Source organism: Pseudoliparis swirei, chromosome 6, assembly GCF_029220125.1.
Source record: "Pseudoliparis swirei isolate HS2019 ecotype Mariana Trench chromosome 6, NWPU_hadal_v1, whole genome shotgun sequence".
Taxonomy (NCBI): Eukaryota; Metazoa; Chordata; class Actinopteri; order Perciformes; family Liparidae; genus Pseudoliparis; species Pseudoliparis swirei.
Window position 1 is genome coordinate 12,060,074 of NC_079393.1, and position 26,703 is coordinate 12,086,776.

At 38.2% G+C, this 26,703-nt stretch overlaps 2 protein-coding genes across 4 annotated transcripts; one reads left to right on the forward strand and one right to left on the reverse strand.

The window, feature by feature from the left end:
• Positions 1 to 360: 360 nt before the first annotated feature.
• On the reverse strand, positions 361 to 18,030 carry arih1 (ariadne ubiquitin-conjugating enzyme E2 binding protein homolog 1 (Drosophila)). Of its 3 annotated transcripts, none has more exons than XM_056416559.1 (14): positions 17,631 to 18,030; positions 12,765 to 12,832; positions 12,476 to 12,623; positions 9,052 to 9,144; positions 8,900 to 8,955; positions 6,269 to 6,335; positions 6,011 to 6,117; positions 5,847 to 5,889; positions 5,640 to 5,711; positions 5,091 to 5,221; positions 4,739 to 4,796; positions 3,335 to 3,595; positions 2,744 to 2,856; positions 361 to 2,660 (listed from the first exon to the last, which is right to left on the reverse strand). In XM_056416559.1, exons 1-14 carry the CDS (start codon positions 17,916 to 17,918, stop codon positions 2,576 to 2,578), a joined length of 1,590 nt encoding a protein of 529 aa, XP_056272534.1. In that variant the 5' UTR covers positions 17,919 to 18,030; the 3' UTR covers positions 361 to 2,575. The 3 variants fall into 3 exon arrangements, with proteins under 3 accessions (XP_056272534.1, XP_056272533.1, XP_056272535.1); XM_056416558.1 differs by having other exon boundaries at positions 3,335 to 3,616; XM_056416560.1 differs by lacking the exon at positions 17,631 to 18,030 and adding an exon at positions 12,955 to 14,577 and having other exon boundaries at positions 3,335 to 3,616.
• Positions 18,031 to 18,667: 637 nt separating this feature from the next.
• On the forward strand, positions 18,668 to 26,414 carry hexa (hexosaminidase A (alpha polypeptide)). The gene is made up of 14 exons (XM_056417554.1): positions 18,668 to 18,968; positions 20,927 to 21,031; positions 21,135 to 21,200; positions 21,449 to 21,495; positions 21,648 to 21,758; positions 21,837 to 21,938; positions 22,102 to 22,234; positions 22,508 to 22,688; positions 22,881 to 22,967; positions 23,066 to 23,138; positions 24,992 to 25,172; positions 25,396 to 25,486; positions 25,585 to 25,692; positions 25,803 to 26,414. The coding sequence occupies exons 1-14, from the start codon at positions 18,701 to 18,703 to the stop codon at positions 25,864 to 25,866; spliced, it is 1,617 nt and encodes a 538-aa protein (XP_056273529.1). The 5' UTR covers positions 18,668 to 18,700; the 3' UTR covers positions 25,867 to 26,414.
• Positions 26,415 to 26,703: the final 289 nt, after the last annotated feature.

A 26,703-nucleotide genomic window follows, 5' to 3' on the forward strand; every position in this document is an offset into this window, starting at 1 on the left:
TCCTTAGGTATTGAAACTGGGGAATTCAAAAATAAGTGCGGTGTTTGTTTTTACATCAGTGGGGGTGTGATGCTGTTACCGATTAAACATGTGACATGTTAGTTTGAAATAAGCAGTTCATTGTAAACATTGCCTTTGTAACAACAAGCGTGTTGGCAGAATGTTTAGTTTAATATCTGTTTAGCTGTAACAACATTTCCAGTCATGTTTACCATACACCAGTGACTACCACCGTGGTATTACTCTATAGGACCGTTTAAAAAAAACTTGATTGCGTAGTAACGTTTTTTTAAAATGAAAACTGCTGCTGCCACAACTCACACATTGTGTCCATTATCAAACAACGACCCACGCCAGAACGATGTTGCAACATTTTTCACTTTAATATTTTCTCCAAAACAGACAACTAATTTTTCTCACATTTTTACACTAATAGGAAATAAAACACCTTTCATAGCATAAAGAAAAGATATGTAGAAAAGTATTAAAAGTTTTTGGATGTCTCAATTTAATGTAAGGAGCTGCTTACAATGCAAACAGAGTGAGCCCTGGAGAGGATCCTCACCAGATGATCACAGCTACAACTGGAGTTACTGCAGCTGAGAGAAAAGAGACTATCTTTTGTTCCTATTCAACCGGTGTCATCATTGGTTTGTGACTAGAGACAAAATGAATTCAAAAGTGATATAAAAACCTCATCTTTATCACAGTCTGCAAATAAAAGTGGTACAAAAAAGCAAAACAGTTGGCCTTAAATCAAAATTATTCAGTTAGCAAATTAATTCCACGCACTTCTGGAAGACAGCTCTGCCAAGGTCTGTCGTACACTACATGGCAAAATACATAATGCAGAAATGCATCACGGATGTTTGGATTATTCATATGATTGAGACCAAACCTAGTCTAATGACTCACACAGTACTCCCAAAAATGAGATTTCTCATGACATTTATTCAAATAAACAATACAGTTTAGAATTTGCTAGGATAAAATAATAGTTTGAACACATTAGAAGCATTTGGGAGTTCCCCAAAAATCTGAAACTGGGTTAAAGGATGTGTTTAAATGACAGCTGACACTTTGGTGTTATCTTCTGACTTGCATCAACGCCTGTATACTCACGTTATTACAGAGACATGAAAGAGCATTTTCAAGCAGAGCGCTTGACAACCAGACCAACCATCTCAAAGAACAATGCAAAACCTGGAGGGGCACGGACATTTCAATGTCAACTCCTCAACCTATGTGTGAAAAATACAGGTTTTAATGCAAAAGCATGACGGTATTATAAAAGAGTCCTACAACCTTCAGTTTGCCCCATCTTCTTCATCTGCCTAAGGATCACGCAAGTCCATCTGGGTAGCTTAGCCTGAAGCTGTGCTCTGTTTTACTGCGCGGCACCGACGGGCCCACGCCCCCCGGAGCGATGCACATGCCTGACCCTGTGTGACGGTGATCCAGCCCAATGAGGAGCACGGCAAAGATGGGCTGCCTGTCCATTCCTTTACCCTCTTTCATTCCCCAAGGTGCAGGCTGAGCTTTACGAGGGCTACCTCCAGCCACGTCGGGAAGGAGAGAAAAGAAGAGTGAATGTCACTCAGTTTGGCTCTTGCAAATAATTAGTAATGTACTTAAATGTTAAACACCTCTAAAAACAACTAAGAGGGTACGGCAAAAGGTTAGAATAGAGGGCCACAGGGTCTGCTCTTGGTTTTCCAACTAAGCTGTGCTCCTTAACTGAGTTATTTATCGGATTACTTGACAACTAAGAGAAATACTTCCCCGTCCAGAGTTACTGATACGGTGTAACTTGTACACTGCTCCGTAGAGACTGAGGATGACAGGACAAATACCTTTTTGCCAAAGACATTCAAACTCCCACACACTACGGAGGAAGAAGACAGACTCAACCTACATGGCAAAAGTACACCATTCTCAATATTGGCGAAGAATAAATATTTCAAAATGATGCAAACACGTGCCATTCTTGCTCTTTAACTTCCATGCATATGGACTATTTACAAATTGAAAAATACAGACTTGCTTTTTTGTTCTTCTGATGTTTTTCTTCTTTTCCCACCTGAAATGTCTTTGCCCCTTTGCAATCAAACTATCAACACCCAGCCACTCAGACAAGGATCTCACCAGATATTGCAGACATGGAAGGACAATTAAAGCTGTGTTGAAAACATGTTCACACTAATGGGAAACAAACTTAAAAATCAAAACAGAAAAGATTCACAAGCAAAAAAAAACAAAGAAAAATAAGATTCAGTTCAGGGGAGGTGTTACAATAACAAGCCAAAAGGATGCATTTGTTTAAGATGGATTCTCTGCTTTCTCAAGACTCCACTCTGTTTCTAACAATACTGTAGTACACTTTCATTTTATTACTCTACCTTTCATTTAAATATAATTTATTTTGAAGATTTTGTTAAACAAATCCAGGAAAATGATGCAAAAGTGGTTGTTTTGCCAAAGGAGAGGCGGCAGAAGGCCCGTGCTGCCCTGTTAAATTGCATCAGCGCTCTAGTTTGTCAAGATACTCAAGAGTCTATTGCATTGGGACGTGTCCTCAATCTTCAATGTACTCCCACAGGTCCTTCTCATAGCCTTCATGCACATGCTGTAGCAGCACTCTTCGCCTGCTCTCACAGTATCTGTGGAGATGAAAACATTTCTCAGCCTCCAAAAGCCCACAGAGTATACTGGCAGCAGTGATTAGGATTAGACTTTTACTGACCTGTACTTATCTTGTACTTTCTGCTTGATGTCCTGCAAGGAATCCTGGGAGATATCCCGCTCTAGGTAGCCAGACAGCACCTCAGTGGCATTTTCAAGGTCTGCCTGGTTATTCTGATGAACCAAAAAAAAGGTATTCAGTTATTTATGATAATCCATACAATTCAAAGCATCCTGCCCAAAGCCGAGCTCACACTACAGGAAGTTTGGGCCGATTTCCTCCCATTCGGCCCTCCCTACACTCGGGTGACTGATATAGTCTTGGGCCTTTGTTCGTGGGCAAGTTCTGCTACCAGAGGAAATGTGACCAGAATTTCATGGCATTTCTGTTTGTGTGCTAGCAAGGTATCACAAACAGTTGTACTGAATAGTTTAAACTTAGAGGGACACGTTTTGGCCAACGGATCAGCCAATCTGATTTAGGTGAAGATCGACCTGAGATTATTTCTTAATAACAGAGTTATAGAACTGTAGTTCTGCTTTTTTGTGGCAGTATATAACAATTGAATTACAATAATCAATTCTTCATTGTAGAGCATGATATGAACATTAAAATACCTCAGTTATGCCAATATTTTTTCTTTCATCATACCTCAAAAATAATGGACTGGTTGTTCTTCTTGAGGTAGAAGGCAAAGACATAAGTGAACATGAGTGTGGAGCGGCACTGGCAGAGCACATCCACAGCCTTCTTCAGAAACTGCACCTCAATCCAGGACATGTTGTGCTGCTGCATCTCCTCCATTTTCTGCTTGACTTGAGCATAGAGCTTGTGCTCAAAGCGCAGGCTCTGCATGTGGTTCATGTAGCGGTTGCAGTAGAACAGGTACCTCTGCAAGGCGGCTCTGGAGCGCTGCACAGACACAGCATGGAACTAATTTTAATTCAAAAGACACTCAACTCAGACACGGACCAGAATGTTAATGTTCAGACACACAGTACAACATCATCGGCAACACATAATGACTCGAGGGCTGCGACAACGAAACGATACAAATCGAGTATTAAAATAGTTGGCATGAATCGATAATGAAATTCATTATCGATTCGTTGTGTCGCGCGATTATTTCGCCATTTAATAAGTCGGAGATGTTTGAGTATTAAAAAAAGTTGAGTTGAGCGGAGCAAAAATAAATAAACAGAAGAGCAAAGCGGAGGTAGAGGAGAGACCACAACGCTGCGTTGTGAAAGCCAATCAGCGTTGAGATGCTCCGCCGTTGGTGAATCCAACTGCTGCTGCTCGAGTAGCGCTGGAAGTGGAAGTCACTCACGTAGTAGTCGGTGTGAAATTCACCGAGCTGTGTGCGCCTACGCGTGACGTTATGAACCCGAACACGAGGACATTAGACGTTACGACATTTGTGGGATTTCCACAACAAGTTTAAAGCAGAAATAGTGGTCAATTCTTCATGGTGGATGGCGGAAATGATAAATCAAGCGTAGTCAGTTCTGTTTTTGAATAAAGGATTGAAAATGAAGGCGTTTTGTTTTTTTATCCGATTGATCGAAGAAATGAATCAACAGATTAATTGATCATAAAAATAATCGTTAGTAGCAGCCCTGAATGACTCGTCATTATTCTGCAGATGTTTCAGGAAAGTTGCCATTCTTCAGGATGCAGCAATCAACCATGTTTGCCAGAGGTGTAAAGGAGACCAATCAACAACAGATTGACTTCTGCAAAGCATACAGCAGGTTTACTGGAGGAACCGTCGCCTTTTTGACTACATTCTTATTCAACTTAGTTGCAGGCTATACCATTGTTGTTGTATTTACCAAATGATAATTTTGTCACAATATCTTCTCTGAATTATGTGCGTCATCCAGTGCATTGGGATGGAAACATGCAACAACAAATATGCTGCCGCCTCTGAATATAAATGCTTCTTTTGGCATTTCTAATCAGGGGCATCCTGACCAAAGTCAACCAATACAAATATTGAGCCATTATGTGGTAACTTTTTCTCACTGTATCTATATGAGGGTTATGTATTACCTCTTGAGCATCTCTGGCAGCCTTGGCGTCATCTTCATTGTAGCGATTGCAGTTGTACCTAAAGTGTTATAGCTGGGTCAGAACCATTAACAAGATGCAGAACTACAATTTGACAATGTTTTCATGCTTTCTCACATAACATTTCAAACAACGCAGATGTTAAATGCGTATTAAGACATGAAACGGTATGACATGACAACCTGCTCATTGATAAGATTAGATTTCCACATATTTAAAAGGTTTAAGTTTGAATGTAAATGAAAACATCGGTATCAAACCGGACAGTTTGAAATGTATTCTATCACGGCGAGTGACAGCCTCGTCATTCACTTTACGAGTCATGAGGTCTTACCAGGCTGAGCCGTGGGGTTCCCATGGACCCAGGCAGACCCAGCAGAATTCCGCTTTGCAGTTCTGGTTCCGACAAACCATGTGATTGCAGCCACCATCTTTCTCGATGGTCACATGGCATTTTGGACACTCCTGTCATGAGAGGGAAGAAATGATTGTTGTCAGCTCTGCTCCAGGTCAAGTGTTCAAAGATTTCTAATTAAATGCACCAAAAAAATGTTTTAAGCAAATAAGAAACAGCAAGAGTACATTCAGACTGTGGATGTTTAAATGTAACACTTTTGTTTTTGGGGGCAGGTCTTCCATAAATCTACAGTTGTGTCCAAAACAATGACAGCGTGATGGCTTGGGACTATAAGAATGTCCGTAATTTGTATGTTTCATAATACAAATGTGGTTCAGTTTAAGTGCACCTTACTAAAAAAAATGTACAGACTGTCAGTTTGCCCCCCACACCCTTTTCTTTTCAGTATGATCGGTATTCCTACAATCAAAATGTAACACAAACCAGACAAGAGGGTAAAACTAACAGACCATGTTGATTCCGTACCTTCGTATTTGCTGCAATCCAGTTAGAAGTTTCACTATCATCATCACATTTCTTTATCCATTTTCTCAACCACTGCAAAAAAATGAAATTAAAAGAAATAAATAAAATCACATAATGAAGCCTTTTTATCTTTATGAAATGTCTTTAACGATGATCACTAAGAGCATAACATTCTGCAAGGTGTATACATATTCCTGATTGGCTTACCTTACACTTGACAGGATCATGCCAGTTCTCTCCACAGTTGAAGCTGCACCAATGAGTCAAATTCACACAATGTTTAAATACTTTTAAACTTACTTGGTCAACATTCAAGTACTTCCAATCCCTGATAATCTAATATACATTTTTCTTTAAACAAACTATCTTACCAGAACTGACGGCCACACGTGCACCTCACTGGCTTGGCATCTGGGTATTGGACTTTCACAACATGGTGGCAGTCTGGTGCAGGGCACCACTTTAACAGTCGATTGCACTTTAAAAAAAAGTAATGCGAGGTAGAATATCATTTCATAGTTTCATGAATGGAGTACAAATATTGCATAACAGAAGAACAGCTTTTCATAAATCAAAGGTTCATATTCAACATCCATATTCTGTTAAGGAGAAGAAAAAACAAAGCTTACCTCTACAAAACTATTCGTAATTAAATGCTGGTACTTCAACTTCACTTTTGAATCTGTTATCAGGCGCCTATAGGAGAGGTCACATAATGCATCAGTCTTCATTATAAAAAAAATTGTGACTGGGAAAAGCTTCCTTCTTCACATTCAGTGCATAACTTCCAAGAAACAGAGCAGGAAACAAAAAAGATTCTGTCACGCAAGACCTGATAGGTCTCTTGTTAACTTGTCAGATCAGAATGTAGGTTAAGACAATTACTGTCAGTTTAAGAGCTGGCGGTAATTAGTTGGAATGCTTCAGCAGTCCAACTCTTGTTCTTGTCTTCTTTATTAAACTTCTTTATATTATTATTCTATTTATTCCGTACCTTTTTTGTCCCTCTTCTAGTCCTTCATATATTCAGCTATTTAAACCATTCAAATATTACAAAATTCAGCTTCTTCAGGAATAGAGGGGAATGACTTTTCGTATTTCAAATGTTTCAAATTTTTGTATATTTAAATACTTTAATGTTATTTTTAGTTCCTCAGATCCTATGGAAAAAATCTTCAACTTTAAAAAGCTTACAGTATCTTCAAATTGTCAGCAATTTTTTATTATTTTTATGTTCACATAGCCTTCAGCTATTACTGTATATTTTCAAATATTTTTTATCTTTTCAAATTTTCAAATTATTAATTTTCTTATGGGATCCAATGGGGGAAATCTTCAAATCCGCTTAAACTTGTTCAACTTTAAAAGCTTACAATATCATATACATTCAGCTAAAGAAACAATTCCAACTTTAAAATGTTGACAAAAGTGTTAGCTATAACTTTATAATTCAGCTACTTTTCATATCTCGTATAGTTATTTAATTGTTACCATTTTAGTTGTATGTGTTTTTCCGCTCCTCCGGGAGTTTTCAATGGGTGTGTGTAGGGAAGTCTAGAGCTGTGACGTCATCGCTAGAGGGGACAGCTGCGTCAGGATCAAGCGGAAATTATTTTTGTATATCGTCACTACGGCCACAATTCTTACTCTTTAGGCATTATTTTTTGATAAAGTAGTATAGATTATTGTGCTTGTCGTAGACATGTGACTGTGGAATCCAACAGTTTCCCAGATTTTTCTAGAGAAGCCTTAAAGAGGGGAGAAGTCCGGCTTTCTCCTCAGTCATCTCCATTGAAAACCTGACAACATTTTAACTTTTCTTAAGGAACCAGGAACATTTTCTGAACTGCGATTAAACTCTCATTTCTTAACCTAAAAAATATTTAAAGACATGTAAACGTTCACACAAGCCTTGAGCAGAGTTATGGTTCTCTGTCAAATCCAAATACCATTTTGGTGATTTGATCATGTTTTTCTTGACAGGGTTTAACAAATGCTTTTGTAGAAAATTCACTCAGTGTTTAGATCTCGTCTATCCTTCACCCTGGTTTCTCGCTCTCTTTTTTCATTTATTTTTCTCCTGTCTCAATTTATTTTGTTATTTTCTCTCTTGTTCTCATGTCTGACTTTCCCCCCTCTCTCTCATTTCTTGGTTTGTGATTCATATCTTTGAATATTTAGAAGATAAAGTTTTGCTTATCTTTTCCAGTTATACATTTCCACCCAATATGGTTGTGCTTCAACATTTTCAGCAGCAAGTTTCCCTTTTTGATATGTTCAGATGTTTAAGCTATGTTAAGCCTATTTTATCTGTTGGCAGCTATTTTAAGCTATGTTCAGCTTTAAAAAAAATGTATTTCAGCTAAATTCAGACATTTTCAGTTATTCATTTAATATTTCAGCTATTTCCAGATATTCAGTTTTTCATTTAATATTTCAGCTATTTCCAGACATTTTCCGTTATTCATTTAATATTTCAGCTATTTTCAGTTATCCATTTAATATTTCAGCTATTTTCAGACATTTTCAAACCTTTTTCAGCAATTTAGTTTTTATTTTTCAGCTTCAAACTGTCAGATGTTAAGCATTCCAACGCATTTTCAGCAGGAAATGCATTTTCTAGTTAAGATTAGTGTCTGTGATTTCAATATGGAGGTATATTTCATTGAACTACAGGCTGAACATCAACTTGGTGAAGGAGTTAAGTAGAGGTGTAACTAGAGCCCTGTACTAAGAATTTTCTTTTAGGAGGCCAAATAAAAAAATCTTCCATTATACAGTTCCTATTCCTCATGTAAAATGTATATTTGATTTTTGAACGATATTCATTTTCTTTTATGAAACACCTGTCATGCGGTGCATTCAGTGCATGCGAGTTAGCCAACGGTAGTCATGTGTTCTCTCTCTCCAGAAGCAAATATTTGTTTTTCCATCTTCTTTTACTATTCGAGTATGTATTTGAATAATGAGTATTCGTTGACAGCCCCAACATGAGTTCAGATCAACTTTCACATTTGACCACCACAGTCTAATCAGTTGAATTGAGTCCAGGTTGTGCCAAATATTAAGAAATCCCCTTCAGGCATCCCTGAACAATCAGACCGTATGTGTGTATGTACGGACACCAGAAAACAAAATGTCTCCGGCCAAACCTGGCAACAGAGCAGAGGCGTAAAAACAAATAAAAACAAGCAGGATCATTTTTGTTTCCTACTTTTCATAGCAAGCTAATGTAAACAAATATAAGCACAGATACTCACATGACTGTGTTGTCATCCACCAAAATGTCACAACTATGCGCAGGACAAGAAATGGTCTGAAAAAACCCACCCAGAAGGCACATCATTAGTCAGACTGCTATTCAAAGACAAGATTCAGTGATCAGAGACTCGTACCCTCAGTAAAAATGTACCTGTCCCATTCCTTCTTCTATGATTTTGGTAGTCAGGTAATCTCCCCAGCACTGCATGCAGAACTTGTGCCCACACTCCAGGCCTGTGAAATACTGTAAGAGAGACGCATCTTGTTAATAACAAAAACAAGACACCACATGATAATAAGCAATGTTGGTATCTGCAACCAGCCTTGTAATGTGATTGGGCTTCATGTTAGGATTACAAATTGTTACGGACATTTTTTTATTTTTTTAACATACCGTATTTTCCGCACTATAGGGCGCACTGGATTATAAGGCGCACTGTCAATGAATGGTCTATTTTCCATCTTTTTTCATGTATATAGCGCACCGGACTATAAGGCGCATTAAGCGAAACAAAACAGTCAGCCAGTCAAATTTTATGAAACGTGTTCACAATAACTCTCAACATTGTTCAGTTATAACACGTAAAATACAACACAATACACTCACAACCGCAAGCGAGAACTACAGTGAAGGGTGACATCGTTCTGGTCCCTGTTTCCTGCACGGTGCGGTTCACGGGGGTATCAGAGGTGAGGGGAACCGTGTCCATGTTGGTGACGTGCTCTGACCGGATCTTCTTTTCAGTGATCTGGTTTTTGCAGTATTACTCCGCGACGCTCCTAACTGCGGTAGCCGTGATGCTGCAAGCGGTGCGGCTTTGGAGTTTACCGAAGTCGTACTAAAACATGTTGACAGCGCGCCGTGAACCACACAAAATCGCTTCGAGGTCAGTAAGCACAAACAGAATTAATCCATATACAAGGCGCTCCGGATTATAAGGCGAACTGTTGTTTTTTGAGAAAATTAAAGGCTTTTAAGTGCGCCTTTTAGTGCGGAAAATACGGTAATCATTTTTCTTTCCATAATACATCACCGTGGATACTCAAATTAATCTAAAATTGGTTTGTCATTGAAACGATAGATAGTAAACAAATAACTTATAAAATCAAAACTTTCATACGGCCAGAGGGACAATCGTTGTGCTGATTGTACCAACGGTAATATGCTCAATAAGAACACTGTTCAGTACTGGGTTGCAGGTGAACGAACAAGGCTAAATTATAATCATACATTCTAATGGGATGAGGAAATAATCTTCTGTTCTATAACTATACATCTTAGCAACACATTAAGTGAATGAAATACACACATGTAATTCTAGTCAGATCTGCTTGTGCCCTATAGATGAAGCAATGATATTATACGCCTGCTAATTTACACATATACACAATCTGCGATTTATTGCCAGCTGTTCTTCCAGCATTTGGTAGTTTAAACGCTCTTACCTTTAAAGGCCTGGATTATGTATTTAACTTGTGTGTTTGTCTAATATTATAGCTTTCTCTTTGTTTGTAAAATATGCTGACAGCAGACATTTCCATGTTTGTGATTGGTCATATGCTGGAACATCGCTCCTGTTATCTGAAAGCACTGAAAGCCAGATTGAGAAACTCTGGGTGGATTAGAAGAGTTGAGAAGCAGCTTCATAGGACCGTGGGTACGAGGCTGGAAATCACCAGAGGCCCCACAATACGATATGATCACAATACTTAAGTCAATATGCTGATTACTGCAATTTCAAACATTGCAATATATTGTGCATTATTATTTTGCATTTTGTCAACATCTATTTTATTTAATAAGATAATGTTTTCACCCAAAGGGTAAGAATTTACTCTAATATCTATTTATGTTGCTGTGAAAACATCTCCTTCAAAACAACTGGATTTAGTTTCTCACGACAATATTACATTCGAACACATCATAAAGTTATAATTTACTTTAATCCAATATTCATTCATACTGAATAAAATGTAAACATTACCAGCTCTATCGATGATATAAACAAGGATTTGTTGTCCACATGCATTGTTATCACACCAGCTACGAGAAAGTATTAACCCTTGTGTTGCCTTAGGGTCATTTTGACCCGAATCAATATTACACCCTCCCCCCGCCTTTGGATCATTTTGACCCGATTCAATGTTTCACCCTCCTGTTACCTTTATATTTACTAACATATTTTACCCTTTGGGTTCAATTTGACGCCAGCAATTAAAACCTCCAGAAAATTATTAGAATTAATATTGTTTTCCAAGTTTAAGTGTGAGGCACTTTATGTTTGTTTGTTGACTACCGAAAGAACACCGACATTAAACATTGAATGGGGTCAAATTAATCCTAAGGCGGGGGGAGGGTGTAATATTGATTCGGGTCAAAATGACCCTAAGGCAACACAAGGGTTAATGGTGATCTTCAGATCACATTATTTTTGGTGAATATACAGGACTGTCTCAGAAAATTAGAATATTGTGATAAAGTTCTTTATTTTCTGTAATGCAATTAAAAAAACAAAAATGTCATGCATTCTGGATTCATTACAAATCAACTGAAATATTGCAAGCCTTTTATTCTTTTAATATTGCTGATTATGGCTTACAGCTTAAGAAAACTCAAATATCCTATTTCTAAATATTAGAATATCATGAAAAAGTATACTAGTAGGGTATTAAACAAATCACTTGAATCGTCTAATTAACTCGAAACACCTGGAAACACATTTTCAAATGTTTGATGTTGTTTTGCTGTTATAAATCCTTTTTTTTACTTGGTCTGAGGAAATATTCAAATTTTATGAGATAGGATTTTAGAGTTTTCTTAAGCTGTAAGCCATAATCAGCAATATTAAAAGAATAAAAGGCTTGCAATATTTCAGTTGATTTGTAATGAATCCAGACTGCATGACATTTGTTTTTTTAATTGCATTACAGAAAATAAAGAACTTCATCACAATATTCTAATTTTCTGAGACAGTCCTGTAGGCCGATGCCGATCGCCAGTAAAACTTTTTTTCCACACTATGATGGTTAAACGGTGTAATAAAATTAGCGGTTCAAGAATAATTCAGCTTTCCATCAGAGTTATGTTCCCCTTTCAAAATGTTTCCCTTGGGTTCTTCGTACTAATAATCTTAAATTGGAACAATTTACAAAATCCTAACCCCAATTGGTAAAGTCACTAGCTGGTCGGGAGACGATTACAGGATGCAAAGTCTCAGCTAATATTCTATCCTAATATAATGACTTGTGCGATCTTTATATTTAGGCATTTATCATCTTTACCTTGCAAAGTGAAATTAGATCACTTAACTGATAAAGAATTTAAACGGCGATAATGAAAAATGAGGGTTGAATTAAGACATGGAGCACATTTACATTTGTGGTTATAGAGGGTTTGAAAAAAAATACTGATTATAGTACTTTACGAGAGATAATAAGATCACATTTCTCAATGTCATGCTAGCCTTTCTCCTTGACTTCTGCCATTGTGTTAGCCAAGGCAGTTCTGAATACACACATTTAGAAGTGAACATTGGGCGAGCACAACACAATACTGGCATCATTATGGGACTCACAGAGTTGGGGAAGTTCAGATAGCAGATCTGACATGGCATGTCCTGTGCCGATGATCTAGTGTTGATTGGAGGACGGATGCGAGGCTTCTTACTGGGGTTAATGACATGACACTCAGAGAAAAGCTTGTCCAGATTTCCATCAAAATACCTGTATGAATTGAGAGGAAAGAAAAGTGTTGAAAAAAACATTAAGAAATTAACTCTTCCAGGAACTTCTATGCACACTTCTTAACTTGCTGGCTGGCAAGTTAAAGGTGACAAATAAAGAGCGTCTTTCAGAGATTCTTACCTTTCCATCAGTTTTTCTTTATCCCAGTTGAAGTGACTGAGAAGGATGCGCGTTATTGTCGCAGGGTTCTAAAGAAACAAGAAAGGGTTGGTCAGAAATGTTCAGTAAATGTGTGTAATGAATAATGTAATGAAGTGATTTTTGAAATGCCCCTACTGTGGGACGAATGAAGGAATATCATAATGCTTACACACACGCGTGCAGAGAATCTGTTGTGGACAATGTTGAGCTGGCTTACATGCAGGCTGAAATCCAACTGTGGTGTCAACATGTTGGTGTTGTCTATATTTGTGTTCACTACAGCAAACTAAAGATAATGAAAGATGGAGCATTATTAAATAATAGTAGGATTTTTTTTACTTTCTAAATTTAAAAAAAGGGGGATTTATCTGATTGTTTAGATTATTTCTTCAAAATATTATCCATGTGCATTTGTTTAGAAAAATGTAGTATACGATATATTGACAATTGTTGACAGATGAGTGATAATCCAATTAAATAGTGAGGCCAGGGAAGACTTACACCTCTAACAGAAGTTACAACAAAGGCTGCCCCTTACAATGACTTTCTATATAAATGTAATAAAGCAGTTGTGTTTTTGATTGTCTAATCATCCATCAATAAATGTATCAATTGTTTTAAAGAGCTTTCTTTTTAATTCACGATTAATAAAACAATTAATTTACCCAATATAACTCCTGAAAAGCTCAAATTCTAAAGGATTGCTGTGACGACTAAGTGGTATATTTACTCGAGAACTTGACTTTCAACTTAGAATGGTTATGACAATATATTTAAAATCACTGAAATGCAGTTAAGTTCATCACTGGCAAATTCATGTGTGGCAGTGTGGGGAAAGCAAAATAATAATAATTTAAATGAATTGCAGATAATAACATCACAGACTAACAACAATCTGTTAGTTCAAGCGATTTTCTCACTCATACATGGCAGTTTCAGTAAACAGACAATTAAAAAAATTGGAATAGCAACGTATAAAGTTACATTATCATACTAGCAATGGTGCAGAAATTACTTTTAACACAGGGGCGATTGAGAAATATTTAGAAAATCCATGTTACGTGACTACAAACGGGAACATGTGGATCTTTTTGATGATCCGAATATTTAATCGCTTTGATGAGGACAAATTAAACAAGACAGTCTCGTCTTGCTGGCACTGCTGACAAAGCACTCCGGGATGCTTTCGTTTATGCATACGATTTGTTCTGCTGTGATAAGCAAATTCAAATGTAATGATCATTGCTTACAGAATACTAAATTGTTAGGTCTGTGTCCGTAATACTTCCAAAACTTTCAGGTGCAGCCATTCCTGCAGCGCGGACTGCAAAGTGATGTATGTTGTAATTGATGGTGCCCCTGATTGTTAATGGAATTGCGTGATAATTTCTGTACTTAAGACCAACGGCATCTTAGGTTTGTACTTTTCACCAATTCTCTAACTGGAAATGTTGGTATTGGCATGAGTAGAAGTAGGCCTACTTAAATCAATTATTAACTATTAATATAGCGCAATAAAAGTCCTGCATTCTTATGTTGAATGTATTCATCACTTCAAAATAAGAGTGAAAGACATTACAGGCATTATCAGGACAATGTACTTAAATGTAGTCATATGATGCTGGGTAGTTTACAGTATCATATTTTAATAGTTAGATTATGTAAGCCAAATCGGTCCCTGGTCTTTTTTCCCAAACTAGAGTGTATTTCACTGGTGGTGTTTCTGACCGAGTGTCACAACGTCTTGGGTATGTGATGCAACTGCAAGTCATGGCAGGTGTGTTGAGGACCTAAGAAAATGCAGTATCAAGTGTGAAATTGTTCTTCTGAGAGTTCTCGAGAAGCTTTCTCAGTAGCTTGCTGAACCAAAAAGAAACCTGGAGCCTCAGCACAGAAACTTTTAAAGTCTGACATCCAATCAAATCTCAGTTTAGGAAAAGTAGTAAAATGCATTAATAGCTGAATCTAGAATCCCTCCACCCCGACCAAAACTCGCTGTTGACTACTTTTATGTTAAAACAAATGTATGTTTGATGAATAAACAGTTAATTGGGATTAAAACATTTAAAAAACACCTTTTCTGGCTCCTGAAGTCATTATGGGTGTGATGATGCATTTCATTCTCAAAGAGTAGTATAAACATGTATGTATTTTATTTGGAAATATTGCAAGAGAATAAGCTTTGTACATGTCTTTTTAGCTGGTGGAACAGTAAAGTACATTGTGTCACTGTGCCATAGTTCAAAAGAGCACTAGGGATTGTTCTCAGCAATTGCAAGATTAGATAAGGGAATCGTCCTCTATTGGACCACTTGTTGTACAAATGTAGCCACTGTAGCCCAATAAGTCTCCACCACATCAATCAGTCTATCTTCTATGTTGTCAGCTGTGTGTCTGCCAGGCATACTCTGTCAGGGTAATGCAAGTCCGACGTAATGTCAGCAAGTGTTCAATTGTGAGACAGTGTGTTTGAAGTTAACAGCTTTGGGAACGCAGCAGGGCAGTGTATGTACAGTGAATTGGTCGATGAATAAATACTCCAAAACTCCTCATGACAGAAGCTATGTTTATGTGTCTTACTTGCCACCTGTTGATTAAAGTGAAGGGGATTAGCACTGGATTTAGCTAAATGTGTTACTATAGCTTACTTATATATACACATAGCTTTAGGGTGTAACAGAACTAGTCTCTTTAAGGGAAAGTTTTGGTCAGCTTTTTATTTTTAGTATTACATTTAAACTGATTGACTGATGGCATTAACCGGTCAAAATACATATCGTGGGTAAATAGTTCAACGGTATATTAATAACATCCCGTAACCAAAATAGACCTGGTATCAGAAGTATCAAACCTTCCAAAGTACCTGCATTTGATCCTTTTTTAACCAAGATCTGGAAAAAATGTTTATGATGTTAATTGCAGCCAATCCCCCAAAATATAATGCACTGTGTGATTGGCCCACTACCGCAGAAGCTACAACCCCCACAGTCCATAGTGTGGTGAAGTCTATATATATTTATTTGACGGAGTTGACAGTTCAGCATGCTGAGATGCCAACAAAAGGTTCGAGAGTATGACTACACGTCTGTGGTGCCTGATAAAAATAAATGCGGTTAGTGGAGTCATTTCAAACATCTAAATGCGTTTATTTACATTATGGGCATCAAAAGCGATCAAATAAAAGGACTATACTGGCATCAATTGAACTTCAAGTGTACTGGTATTGGTGCAGTTATTGTAATTTTCTCAACAATAGCCCGAATTAGTGTATAACTATGCAAGATAACATATGACAGCCCAGTTGTCAATGTATTAAGTACACCAAGTTAAAACTAAGTCAGTTCATTACAACATAACTATAATAAATTCTATATTCATAAAAGTTACAATGATGAGTTAAGGTGTCGATTCAATTTGATACTCATTTTAGAGACTGCAATTTGTGGTTCTGTTGAGTTCAACATTTTTCAGTAACAGTTGTTACTGAGAAATGTTCTGAATATTTGGTTGGCATTCACCGATATAAATGGGGTGGACAATATTGGAAACACCTCTTAATATAGTCATGTACAATCTTACTGGAAGTTTTTCCTGTGTATCTGACGTTTGCAGCGGAATCTTTGACAGTCAACAGATGAAATAAACCCACCAGCCACGATAACTTTACCCTTTCAGAGGCCAGACACATCTAGTCACTCTTGACGTGTGAGTGCACAGTAACTCGAGGGATTTCCAAGAAAAAGTAATTTCAAGTCAACTATCCTACCGTCTCATACTACATGTTAAAAACTTAAATTCTGAGATCAGATGTGGTCATATTGTTTGCTGAAAGGTTTTTTTGTTTGGCGAAAAATACCTAAATGTTAGCTATGCAAGTAGTTGTAAATCCTATTTTTAGAAGAATCCCCATGTCTGTTGTTTCTGCTGCCATGCGGCTCGACCGTATCCACTGCACTGCCTTTACCCATTGGGTTGGTTCATAACGGCACTCAAAACCACCGTCTTGTATCAAATACAAGGTCATTTATCAAAAACGTCAATAGGGACAGGTCTATCCAAAATCCCTTTCCATTTTATTCTGTACTCATCTGTAAGTTAGCCAAGTGAAATGAAATGGAGGCCCGAGTTAACGCCAAACCTAAGGGCTCCACTGAGTTTGCATATTAATATAATTTAAGCTATAACTATTAACTGTTGTCCGATTATAACGTTCATGCAATCCAGACTAACTTTTTTGGTAAATTACGATAAGATAACGTTAACGATAACGACCACGTAAATCACACCGGCATGTACCGCTGGACTTGCTAACCAACTCGATGACCAAGCCTTTCGTCCAACATTCAAATGCGGTCAACGGTTGTTATTTCATTACATGTGTAATGTTGCATTTACATTGCTTGGTCAACGCATTCCTACGGTCGTCTCGCACGAGTCGAGAGTTAACGAGACCTTATTCTAACACTAACGACACGATGCTTCTGCAGTCAGGGGCTCGATTAACGGTAATAGTTGGCTAGTTAGCTTGCTAGCTTACTTGCAAGCTAACATTAGCTTAGCAAACGTTGCCGACAACTTCTCAATTGGGATTAGACTACTTCCTGAAATGTTAACATTTACCATAGACTATACCTTAATTGCACACACTACCCACACAAAAAAGCTACATTTGAGAAATGACTCATTTTAGTATTGTGGAAATCGTATAACTTGTGAAACTGCCAACTTCCAGCAAGTAAACTACTCCTTATGGGCTAACGGCTAAGCTAACGTCCATGGCCTGTTAATGCTCGAACCAAGCCTGGACCCCGGTCTTTCCTGATGCCGACAAGCTAGAATATCTACCTGGATGACCTCGTTGACCTCCCTGATACACTCCACCATATGCTGGAGGATCTGCTCGGCAGTCAAAACCTCGAAGCGGTAGTCCTCCTCCTCTTCCTCGCCGGGACCGTGGCCGCCTACACCAGTCTCACTGCAGTCGTCTCGCTCCCCACCGGCCACCACGGGATCGACCAACTCCACCTCTCCGAGCTCCAGGGTGTCGTCCTCGGGCTCCTCTTCGCCGCTATCCTCGCTACATTCCTCCTCCTCGTCGTCGTATTCATAGTTATAACCCTCGTCTGAGTCCATTCCTAGGGTGGTTATCAACTTGTGACAAGCACACCTAAGTCTACAGTGTGTGAAATGTTGATTGCGGAATGATCCGAGCCCGTTTTTCGGCTGCAGCGAAAATAACAACAAAACGTCGCTGCTACTAAGCCAACAAAGAGACCCAGCGTCACCAACTGACGACGTCCTTACGTCAGAGGGTCTGTACAGGAACACGTAAAACAAATACAAAATGTAAAAGAAACACTTGTAATTGTATGCCACATTACCGAGTCACATTATTTTGTATCGTAAATATTTTTATTAAATACGAAAAATATAATTTTTACGATATGACACATTTTAACACTTGCAACGTAAGTCAGCGGCACGTTCACACGTCCCCCTTTCGGCCGGTGTAAAACATTTAACGAATAGAATACGATTCTGACCTTGTCCATAATTTATAAAGATGCACACATGTTTTGACTTTGTAATAACTGTCATCAACCCGTATTTGTCAGCCGTATTTTTGTAGGTCACCCCATGATCCGTAGTTTTGTCTCACAGTTTCAGTTTACATTGACATCAATATAATACTGTTGTGTGTTATGAAACTGTACAACAACACACATGTACATCACGTGCATCTAAATAAAGATATACGACATTTTAAAAACCGTATGAACCATTTATTTTACCTTTAAATTAAAAAAAAACTTTAAAAAACACCCATCCCCTGGGGCCCTAGTCATGTGACTTCATGCTCTTGTTCACCTGACTGGCGCAGCTTGACAGTGCAGTTTTACTTTGAGAAGAGGAACATGGAAACTATGGGTTTGGTTAGTTTCGGACGGTATATTTGTTCACATTTGTCTTTGCTACTACTAATTGTCCTCCCGCTTGGCCAACACACTGTGGAGGGAGTCTGGCCATTACCTCAGACGTTTACCTCCTCGAATGAGCAATACCCCGTGAACCCACAAGCCTTCTACTTTGGATACGGAAGACAATCGGCCGCACAGCGGGGCTGCTCGGTTTTGGATGCTGCGTTCATCAGATATTACTCTCTTATTTTTCCAGACTACACTGGTAAGTAATACAGCGAGGTGGCATACATACTATTTATTGCTGGAGTTAAAATTTCCAGTCATGCTATCATACATGGTAAATATTCACAACGGGTTTCTATGATACAAATATGCAGGCACGTGCACAGACATTTTGGGGGGCAGGTGCTCAAACCGAAAAAAAGGACACCACATCGGCAAAATGATTTGTATATTGATCGCTGTAACTTGAAGTTTGCAAGTAATTGAAACACATTGTGTCGTGAGAAGACATGAGAGCTAAACAAAATGAAATGTTTTCTATTTACAATTACAATTAGTTTTTATTTACAAAATGATAGGAGCGAAAAATGCCATACAATAAACAACTTTCTAACCTCGACCGCTCGGTCATGCCAGGAAATATCAAACCTCTGTAAAAAAGTTATAAAGCCTCAGTCTGATATTTCCCGGCATGACCTCACTCTGGGTTAGTTATTACAAGTGTTGTTTTTTCTTGCGTCTACTCTTTTCACCCTCTGCAATGCTCATACACGATTGATTTTTGTAAAACCGGAACAGACGAAACAAAGAGAAACATACCACATACAACAATGTGGTACAAGGATAGCAATCATAGTTTAGCTGCAATTTTCTAGCTGTGAATTCTTGTGACATTTATAAAATGAATAAATAAGTTCAACATACTTTCGAAATTGTCTCAATAGCATTTATACAACACAAATAAGATGCCTGCCTGGATATCTCTCCCTCGCTCTGTTCACATGACGTCAGTAAACAGCTGGACAAGGCTGTGAGTTTTTTGTTTATTTTCTGAGGAAACGTCGGACCAGTTGCGACGTCATGTTTTCAGCAGCGCTAATGTCGACGTGGTTAATTTATCACCATTGAGCGCCGCGGAGCATGTCGGGGCGAAATTCTCACAAGAACTAAAATAAATGCCCCGTCGGATATTAAAACACATTTGGGGGGACTTGATGACAGAAAGATTAACTTTTATTCTTAAATGCTGATGAATGAAAAAAAAGTGGGCTTCAGCAAAAAGGGCACTTTACTCATCCAGGGCAAAGGGGCTGGTGCTTGAGCACCACTAGGGGTCTATCTGTGCACGTGCCTGCAAATATGCATGACTTATTGCGACAGCAGGATGCCTATATATCATTATTTCCATTGGACCAGCATTGGTTGTGTCATGTGTATGCCATAAACACATACAATGGACAAACTATGTGAATCTTGTTTTTTAAATTTATTGTTAACATTAAGAGTATGATGATCTGGTGATTCGGACATGTAAGATTGGGGTGCACAAAAAGGTAGAGCAAAGCGCTCTGTGGGTTGGTTTTGAATGTTCTGTTTGTCATGTTGCCGTTTAAAGTAGATCAATGGGCTTTGTAGTGTATCAGTCAGACTCAGCCCGTGTAGGTTCTACCGACTCTAAAAGGCCTCAATGACAATGGACCAGAACCGCACAGCATGATGTTTGTGTTTTGAAAAATATAAAGTGTATAGAATAATGGCAGTTTTACTGTAACATTGTCAAAATGAGACTGCAAATGCAACACATCCGCTTCTATCAAACTTCTGTAGAACTTCTACAAAGGCCTGTGCAGGAAGTATAATTGATCTGCCATTGTTCACATTGTGTAATTATGGAAACCAATTTCTGCCCCTAAATTAAAAAAACAATACACAAATTTAGCTGTGAAAATAAAAATATCCGCTTAGTGAGTCATAAATATGAGATAGAAAGTTGAAATTATGAGAAAGTAAGTACGCATGCGCTTCAGTAATTATTACTTTTTATCTCATAATTATGACTTGCCATGGGGATACTTTTATTATCACAGCTAAATCTTTATCTTATTTCTTTCTTTTACTTTTTGTAATTGGCTTCCATATTTAATGCACAAAGGCAGATGCATTGTACTTTATTCACGGACCTACACAACATGATAATCTTACTTTTATGACCAACAGGAAATGATGTTCTGCGATTCTTTGAGGATAAACCATTTCATATTGAGATCAATGTTGACCATGATGATTGTGAGAGTTACCCACATGAAGACTCATCTGAGAAGTGTAAGTATCAACACGTTTATTTGAGACGGAGCACCACAGGCACAAGTCACTGTGGCAACAACCAATTAGTTTGATACATTATCCCACTCACTTTTATTTCCAGACAATCTGAGTGTCTCTGCTGGACAAGCATCACTGAATGCGGAAACTGTGTGGGGTGCAGTAAGAGGTGATTATAGCCAATATCCTTTCAAAGAACATGTATAAACAAAATAAAATGATGTGAATATAAAAGTACAAATAAATAAAACAGACATGTTAACAATCCGCTACCATTGGCAAAGAGAAGGCTATGGTTCCATCAACGCTTGTTGTACTGAAATTCTCACCCAGAGTTTATTAACTGATCTAAGCCTCCCACTGTTATCTGTTTAGGTGTTATTGATCGACTTTTCTATATTCTCTGATTAAACACAGGTCTGGAAACCTTCAGTCAGCTGGTGTATCAAGATGATTTTGGTTCAGTAAGTCAGCATTTTGCAAACGCTCAAAATCCAAGAGTCCACTAAAGCTATTACTTACTAAATACACATTCTCACCATGTTATAAAGCTTGATTAAGGTCTGTGGTGGATCAATCAAGCTATTTTTCTCCGTTTGTTTCTTTCTTCTTTTAGTATTTTGTGAACCAGACTGAGATTGACGACTTCCCCCGGTTTCAGTTCAGGGGAATTTTGTTGGACACTTCACGTCACTTCATACCAGTGCATGTCATTTTAAAAACTTTGGTAATAATCAAATGACATAATCTGAATTTCAGCCTTCTGTTTTCCTTCAGTGGTACTAACATACTTCTTTCTTGTTAGGATGCAATGGCCTACAGTAAGTTCAATGTGTTTCATTGGCACATTGTTGATGACCCCTCCTTCCCTTACCAGAGCCAGACCTTTCCAGACCTTTCCCGTAAGGTATGTCTTGTGGATGAAGTAATGAGAAAGAACAAGCCTTATGACTTGTTTATTTTGGTATTATCCTACATTTTTAACAGGCTACTTACTGCATGTGAATTCATGATTTGAAATACAAAAAAGTTGCACCAATCCTAAACAAAAACTTCTGGCTCTGATTCAGGGGGCTTTCCATCCAATGACTCACATCTACACACAATCAGATGTGAGAAGAGTGATCTCACATGCCAGGCTGTGGGGAATTAGGGTTATTCCTGAGTTTGATTCACCCGGTCACACCAAATCATGGGGAAAAGGTAAAACTTACCCTTAAACAACTGTTTTATACAAATGATCCCAGCTCTTTGACCTTCAACATACAGATTACTTGGCATTAGGCCTGGTTTGGCCCAACAGAAATCCTGTCTGCCGAACCTGCAAGCCAAGACTATAAACTGAATCTTCTGGTTTGATTCCCTTCCTATCTGGGGGGCCTTTATGGCAACATCAGAAGCAACAAATGTCTACACTCAACAGACAGTACAAGAAATGTATTGAGACAAAATGATTAATGGCCATTTATTCCATAGGGCAGCCTGACCTGTTGACCCCCTGCTACAGTGGGGCCACTCCTTCAGGTGCTTTTGGTCCTGTAAATCCAACGTTACCCTCCACCTACAAGTTCATGGCGACACTATTGAAGGAAGTGTCATTGGTGTTTCCTGACTCCTATATCCACTTAGGAGGGGATGAGGTGAACTTTTCTTGCTGGTAGGTTCAAATGAGACAGATAATTTAAATTCCTGCCTCCTGACTGACCTGGTTTTGATCATTTAGAATTGGTTTTTTTTTTTAAAGCAAGGGGAATGTAGAAAACGTTAATATCTTGTCTCAGGTAGTTGATATAGAAACATATTAATACATTTACCAACAAAAAAAGATTCTCCCCGCTTGTTTCCATAGGAAATCCAACCCGGATGTTCGAGCATTCATGCAGAAGATGGGATTTGGAGTTAGTTTCACCAAACTGGAAGCATTCTACATGGAGCAGTATGTTGTGAAGAGGAACATACTCAGTAATGTAGAAAGCATGGGATATACAACAAACTACCAATGTCATTAATGTGTCTATTATTATATATTTCCAGCATTATGAATATCACTTCATTACTCAACAAGACAGCTATCGTCTGGCAAGATGTGTTTGACTACCATGAAGTAGTAAGTACAGCCCAACTAATAACACCTCTGTGATATAATATGCAGTATGAATATAATATGCATCTGTGATGTTCATATAGGCTCACGTACATTTTAGTTTGACGTTGTTTAGAATGATCCATTTGTGTATGTTTGTCCATGGTTGCATTATATTGTTTTTTACAGATAAGCAGTGATTAATATGCTCACAAATACCAATATTTAAAATGTTGAACATTTTCCTGTCATGCGTTCACTGTACACCAGTAAAGGTTGCTGTTTCTATTGCATTTAACTTCCTAACCACTTGTTAATTGGTGCAGATCCAGGCATCTAAAACAAGTGCTGCTTTATTTTCTAGTACTTGTCTAGATGTTTTAATTTGTAATATTGTGTGTATATTATATTGCATGTGCATTCGTACATTTATATGTACATTTACAAACGTAGACGATTTATTTTGTCACAAATATTTCACACATCTTTTGTTCTGCATTTCTCCCCCTATCTGCTTTTTTCGATTTCCACAGGCTAGTAATTGTCACATAATATGGATAAATAATGTTTTACTGAGTACTGGAAGGTTTTTGTTAAATACCGATATAAGGTTGACCTCAGCGGGTTTAATGGTTTGAACCCACTGACTAACATTCTTTGACAGCATAATGTCTGATAAAGAAAAGCGAATGTATCACACAATCAGTTCTCGTAAGTGTGACAATCTCTAGCATTGTGTTGCAGAGTAGCTCTCTATCAGTGGTGGAGGTTTGGAGAGATGGCTGTTACCTGTGTGAAGTGCGCAGGGTGGCTAAGGCGGGGCTCCAGGTGATTCTGGCCTCTCCATGGTATCTTGACCAGCCAGGGCCCACACACAACTGGGCCCACTTCTATACAGTGTGGCCCCTCGCCTTCAAGGGTCAGAACAGATTCTGCGTGCTGTGGCTACTTCAAGTTGTATTTTTTGCTGTGGTTTTTGTCTCTAAAAATAGTTGACTGGTAAAACTTGTTTTAGTATATCCACAACCAAACCCTTTTGATTGTGCAACAGCGAATGTTCTATTTGTAGCAATATCACCAGGTGGTAGTGAAGACTCCAAACATGTTACATAGACATCTGTTGTGTCCAAATTCCATCTGGTATACTAATTCTATACATGATGTAAACTACAGAAACTTTCATAGTATAGAAATCAATGCATTTTGTATTAAATTGTCCAGTGGGAAATTAGAACAAACGGTACTCAATTTAGAATTAGTATGGAATTTGGACACGGCGACTGAGTGGTGTGATTGCTGTGGTACCCGCTCTCAACGCTGTCCGATGCTCCATGCATAACATGCACACTCTTTTCCTACACACAGCGTATCATGATATTGCCATTGGCAGTAATTTAACAAAGCTCATTGCTTCGAATTATTAAAGCAAAGGCCCAGCACATGTGAAAGATGTAAGTCCGTCTTGAAGGCATATATTTATAAAATTCAGTTCTCTTTTTCTTTGGTTAAAGTACCCTCATGTACAATGAACCTTTAAGAAGGTGATATTTTGTAAAACGGATATTCTGGCGAAGCTTTTAGTTTTATTAACAGCCTAGTTTTGGACAGACTATGCCTTTTGCAGCACAATACCTGATTTCATTAAATCTATTTGAGTTCAGTTGGAAGGTGCAGATGGTTTGCCCCATTGGAGGGGTACACATTCAGAGAACCATGCCGGTAAAAGCTTGCCCTTGTTGATAAAAGCTTATTCAGGAGTTTTTATACGTGCTATTCTTCTGATATATTCTGATATATAACACTCTATGTAAACAGTCAGAACAGTTGCAACATAGCACAGAAGGGCAAGACAGCATGTTGTTTCTCACCCTGTTCAGATTCCTAAGGACACAGTGCTGCACATCTGGAAGGGTACCCCAGCTAATTATAAGAGAGAGCTCAGCAAGATGACCAAAGCTGGCATGAGGGTCCTGCTGGCTGCCCCTTGGTACATCAACCACATTTCCTATGGCCAGGACTGGCGTAACTACTACAACGTGCAGCCACTGAACTTTTCTGGTGTGTGCATGACAAAGCAATATCATAATATATAACCTGGGTCAGTTATGTGCTGGTGATGTAGACGCCTATTTAAATATTGGCTTGCTGAGTTTTTATTTGAAGTGGTGTGATACATTTGAAGTGAAGATTCTGATGGATTGTAAATTCTTGACCAGCCTATCTTTACAGGAATACCCCTTATACTATTGAATTAAATCCTTATATTACCATCCTCTCGCAGGTACTGCGGAACAGAAGAAGCTGGTGATCGGAGGTGAAGTCTGCATGTGGGGGGAGTATGTTGATGCCACCAATCTCACTCCACGTCTTTGGTACACTATTTAAAAAGATCTCTCAATTCATTAAACTAATCAACTTACTATATGAACAACAATTGCATGAAATTCACTGGTTGCACCCAAAATCACAGGCCAAGGGCAAGTGCTGCAGCAGAGAGACTTTGGAGTGATGAGAAGCAGACCTCCAGTGTGGACAAGGCATTTCCTCGCTTGCAGGACTTTCGCTGCAAGCTCGTGAGGTACTTTCCCATTTCTATTCACGACCTGCTGGCACACCTTAAGACACAGGGCACATTCTCACAAGTATGCTCATGATATACCGGTCTGTCTGCTTCTCCTTCTCCTCAAGGCGTGGCATCAGAGCAGAGCCTCTGTATGTTGGACACTGCAAACATGAGTACCAAGGTGTTTGAAGATGTTGGATGGGTTAACAATGCAAGGTTTTTACAGGGAATGAAGCTCAAAGCTGCCTTTAAAAAAAAAACTGTGACATTTATATATTGTTTCTATATAGTATATTAAAAACAGTATTCAGACATTAAAATGTTTTCTCAGGGACTTATCTCATTACATAGACACTCAATCTTCTTTTGCATTAACTGTAGTTATTTAGTAATGTGCATTAATAGTTCCGAGAAGTACCAACCATGAAAATGTGGTATGGGGGAAGTGAAGCTAACTGTTGCTATGTTTATTTTGATACATTAGGTGTGGATCATTTATATGGATTGCAATCATTTGAAAATCATTAATATCTTTGGATTGGTGAAATCATGTAGATATTTATTGTACATATATCTACATATACATATACACATTTGAGGCTAATTGGAGGGAGAAGGTGTATATAAGAAGCTAATGTAGTTGGTTTTGAGAGACTGGTGGGAACTGGTTGGTGATGCCGAATCTTTGCTGTGGTGTTAAACTGTGAAAGAATAAATTAAGCTTCATCTGAAATCTCTTCAGGACTCGTGATCTGCTCCTTTACCTCCAATGCTGCTCGAGATTGCTAAATTGTTAAATTGGACTTAATGACGGCAAAATATGGACTGGAGAGTTTTTATTTAAAACTCGTACTCTTGGACAACATAATCAAATGTTTGTGTGCAGATGTCACAGTTACATATTTCTTCGAAACGGCTGTTATTGAAACTTTGACTAGTGAAAAATTATTCCTAAAAAGAAATTAATATTCTGGCCCTACATATGTGATTAAACAGTTTGCAAGTCTAATGCAAACGCAAAAGAAA

Bases quoted from the DNA above. Each gene is read 5' to 3' on its own strand.
- arih1 (XM_056416558.1), bottom strand. From the start codon at position 17,918: ATGGACTCAGACGAGGGTTATAACTATGAATACGACGACGAGGAGGAG. The intron at 5,890-6,010 runs GTAAGATAGTTT...TCATTGGTGCAG, and splicing joins ACGTGTGGCCGTCAGTTCTG to CTTCAACTGTGGAGAGAACT. The intron at 3,617-4,738 runs GTAATACATAAC...AATTAAAATTAG, and splicing joins CTGCCAGAGATGCTCAAGAG to TTCCATGCTGTGTCTGTGCA.
- hexa (XM_056417554.1), top strand. From the start codon at position 18,701: ATGGAAACTATGGGTTTGGTTAGTTTCGGACGGTATATTTGTTCACAT. The intron at 22,689-22,880 runs GTAGGTTCAAAT...TTGTTTCCATAG, and splicing joins GAGGTGAACTTTTCTTGCTG to GAAATCCAACCCGGATGTTC. The intron at 23,139-24,991 runs GTAAGTACAGCC...CACCCTGTTCAG, and splicing joins TGTTTGACTACCATGAAGTA to ATTCCTAAGGACACAGTGCT.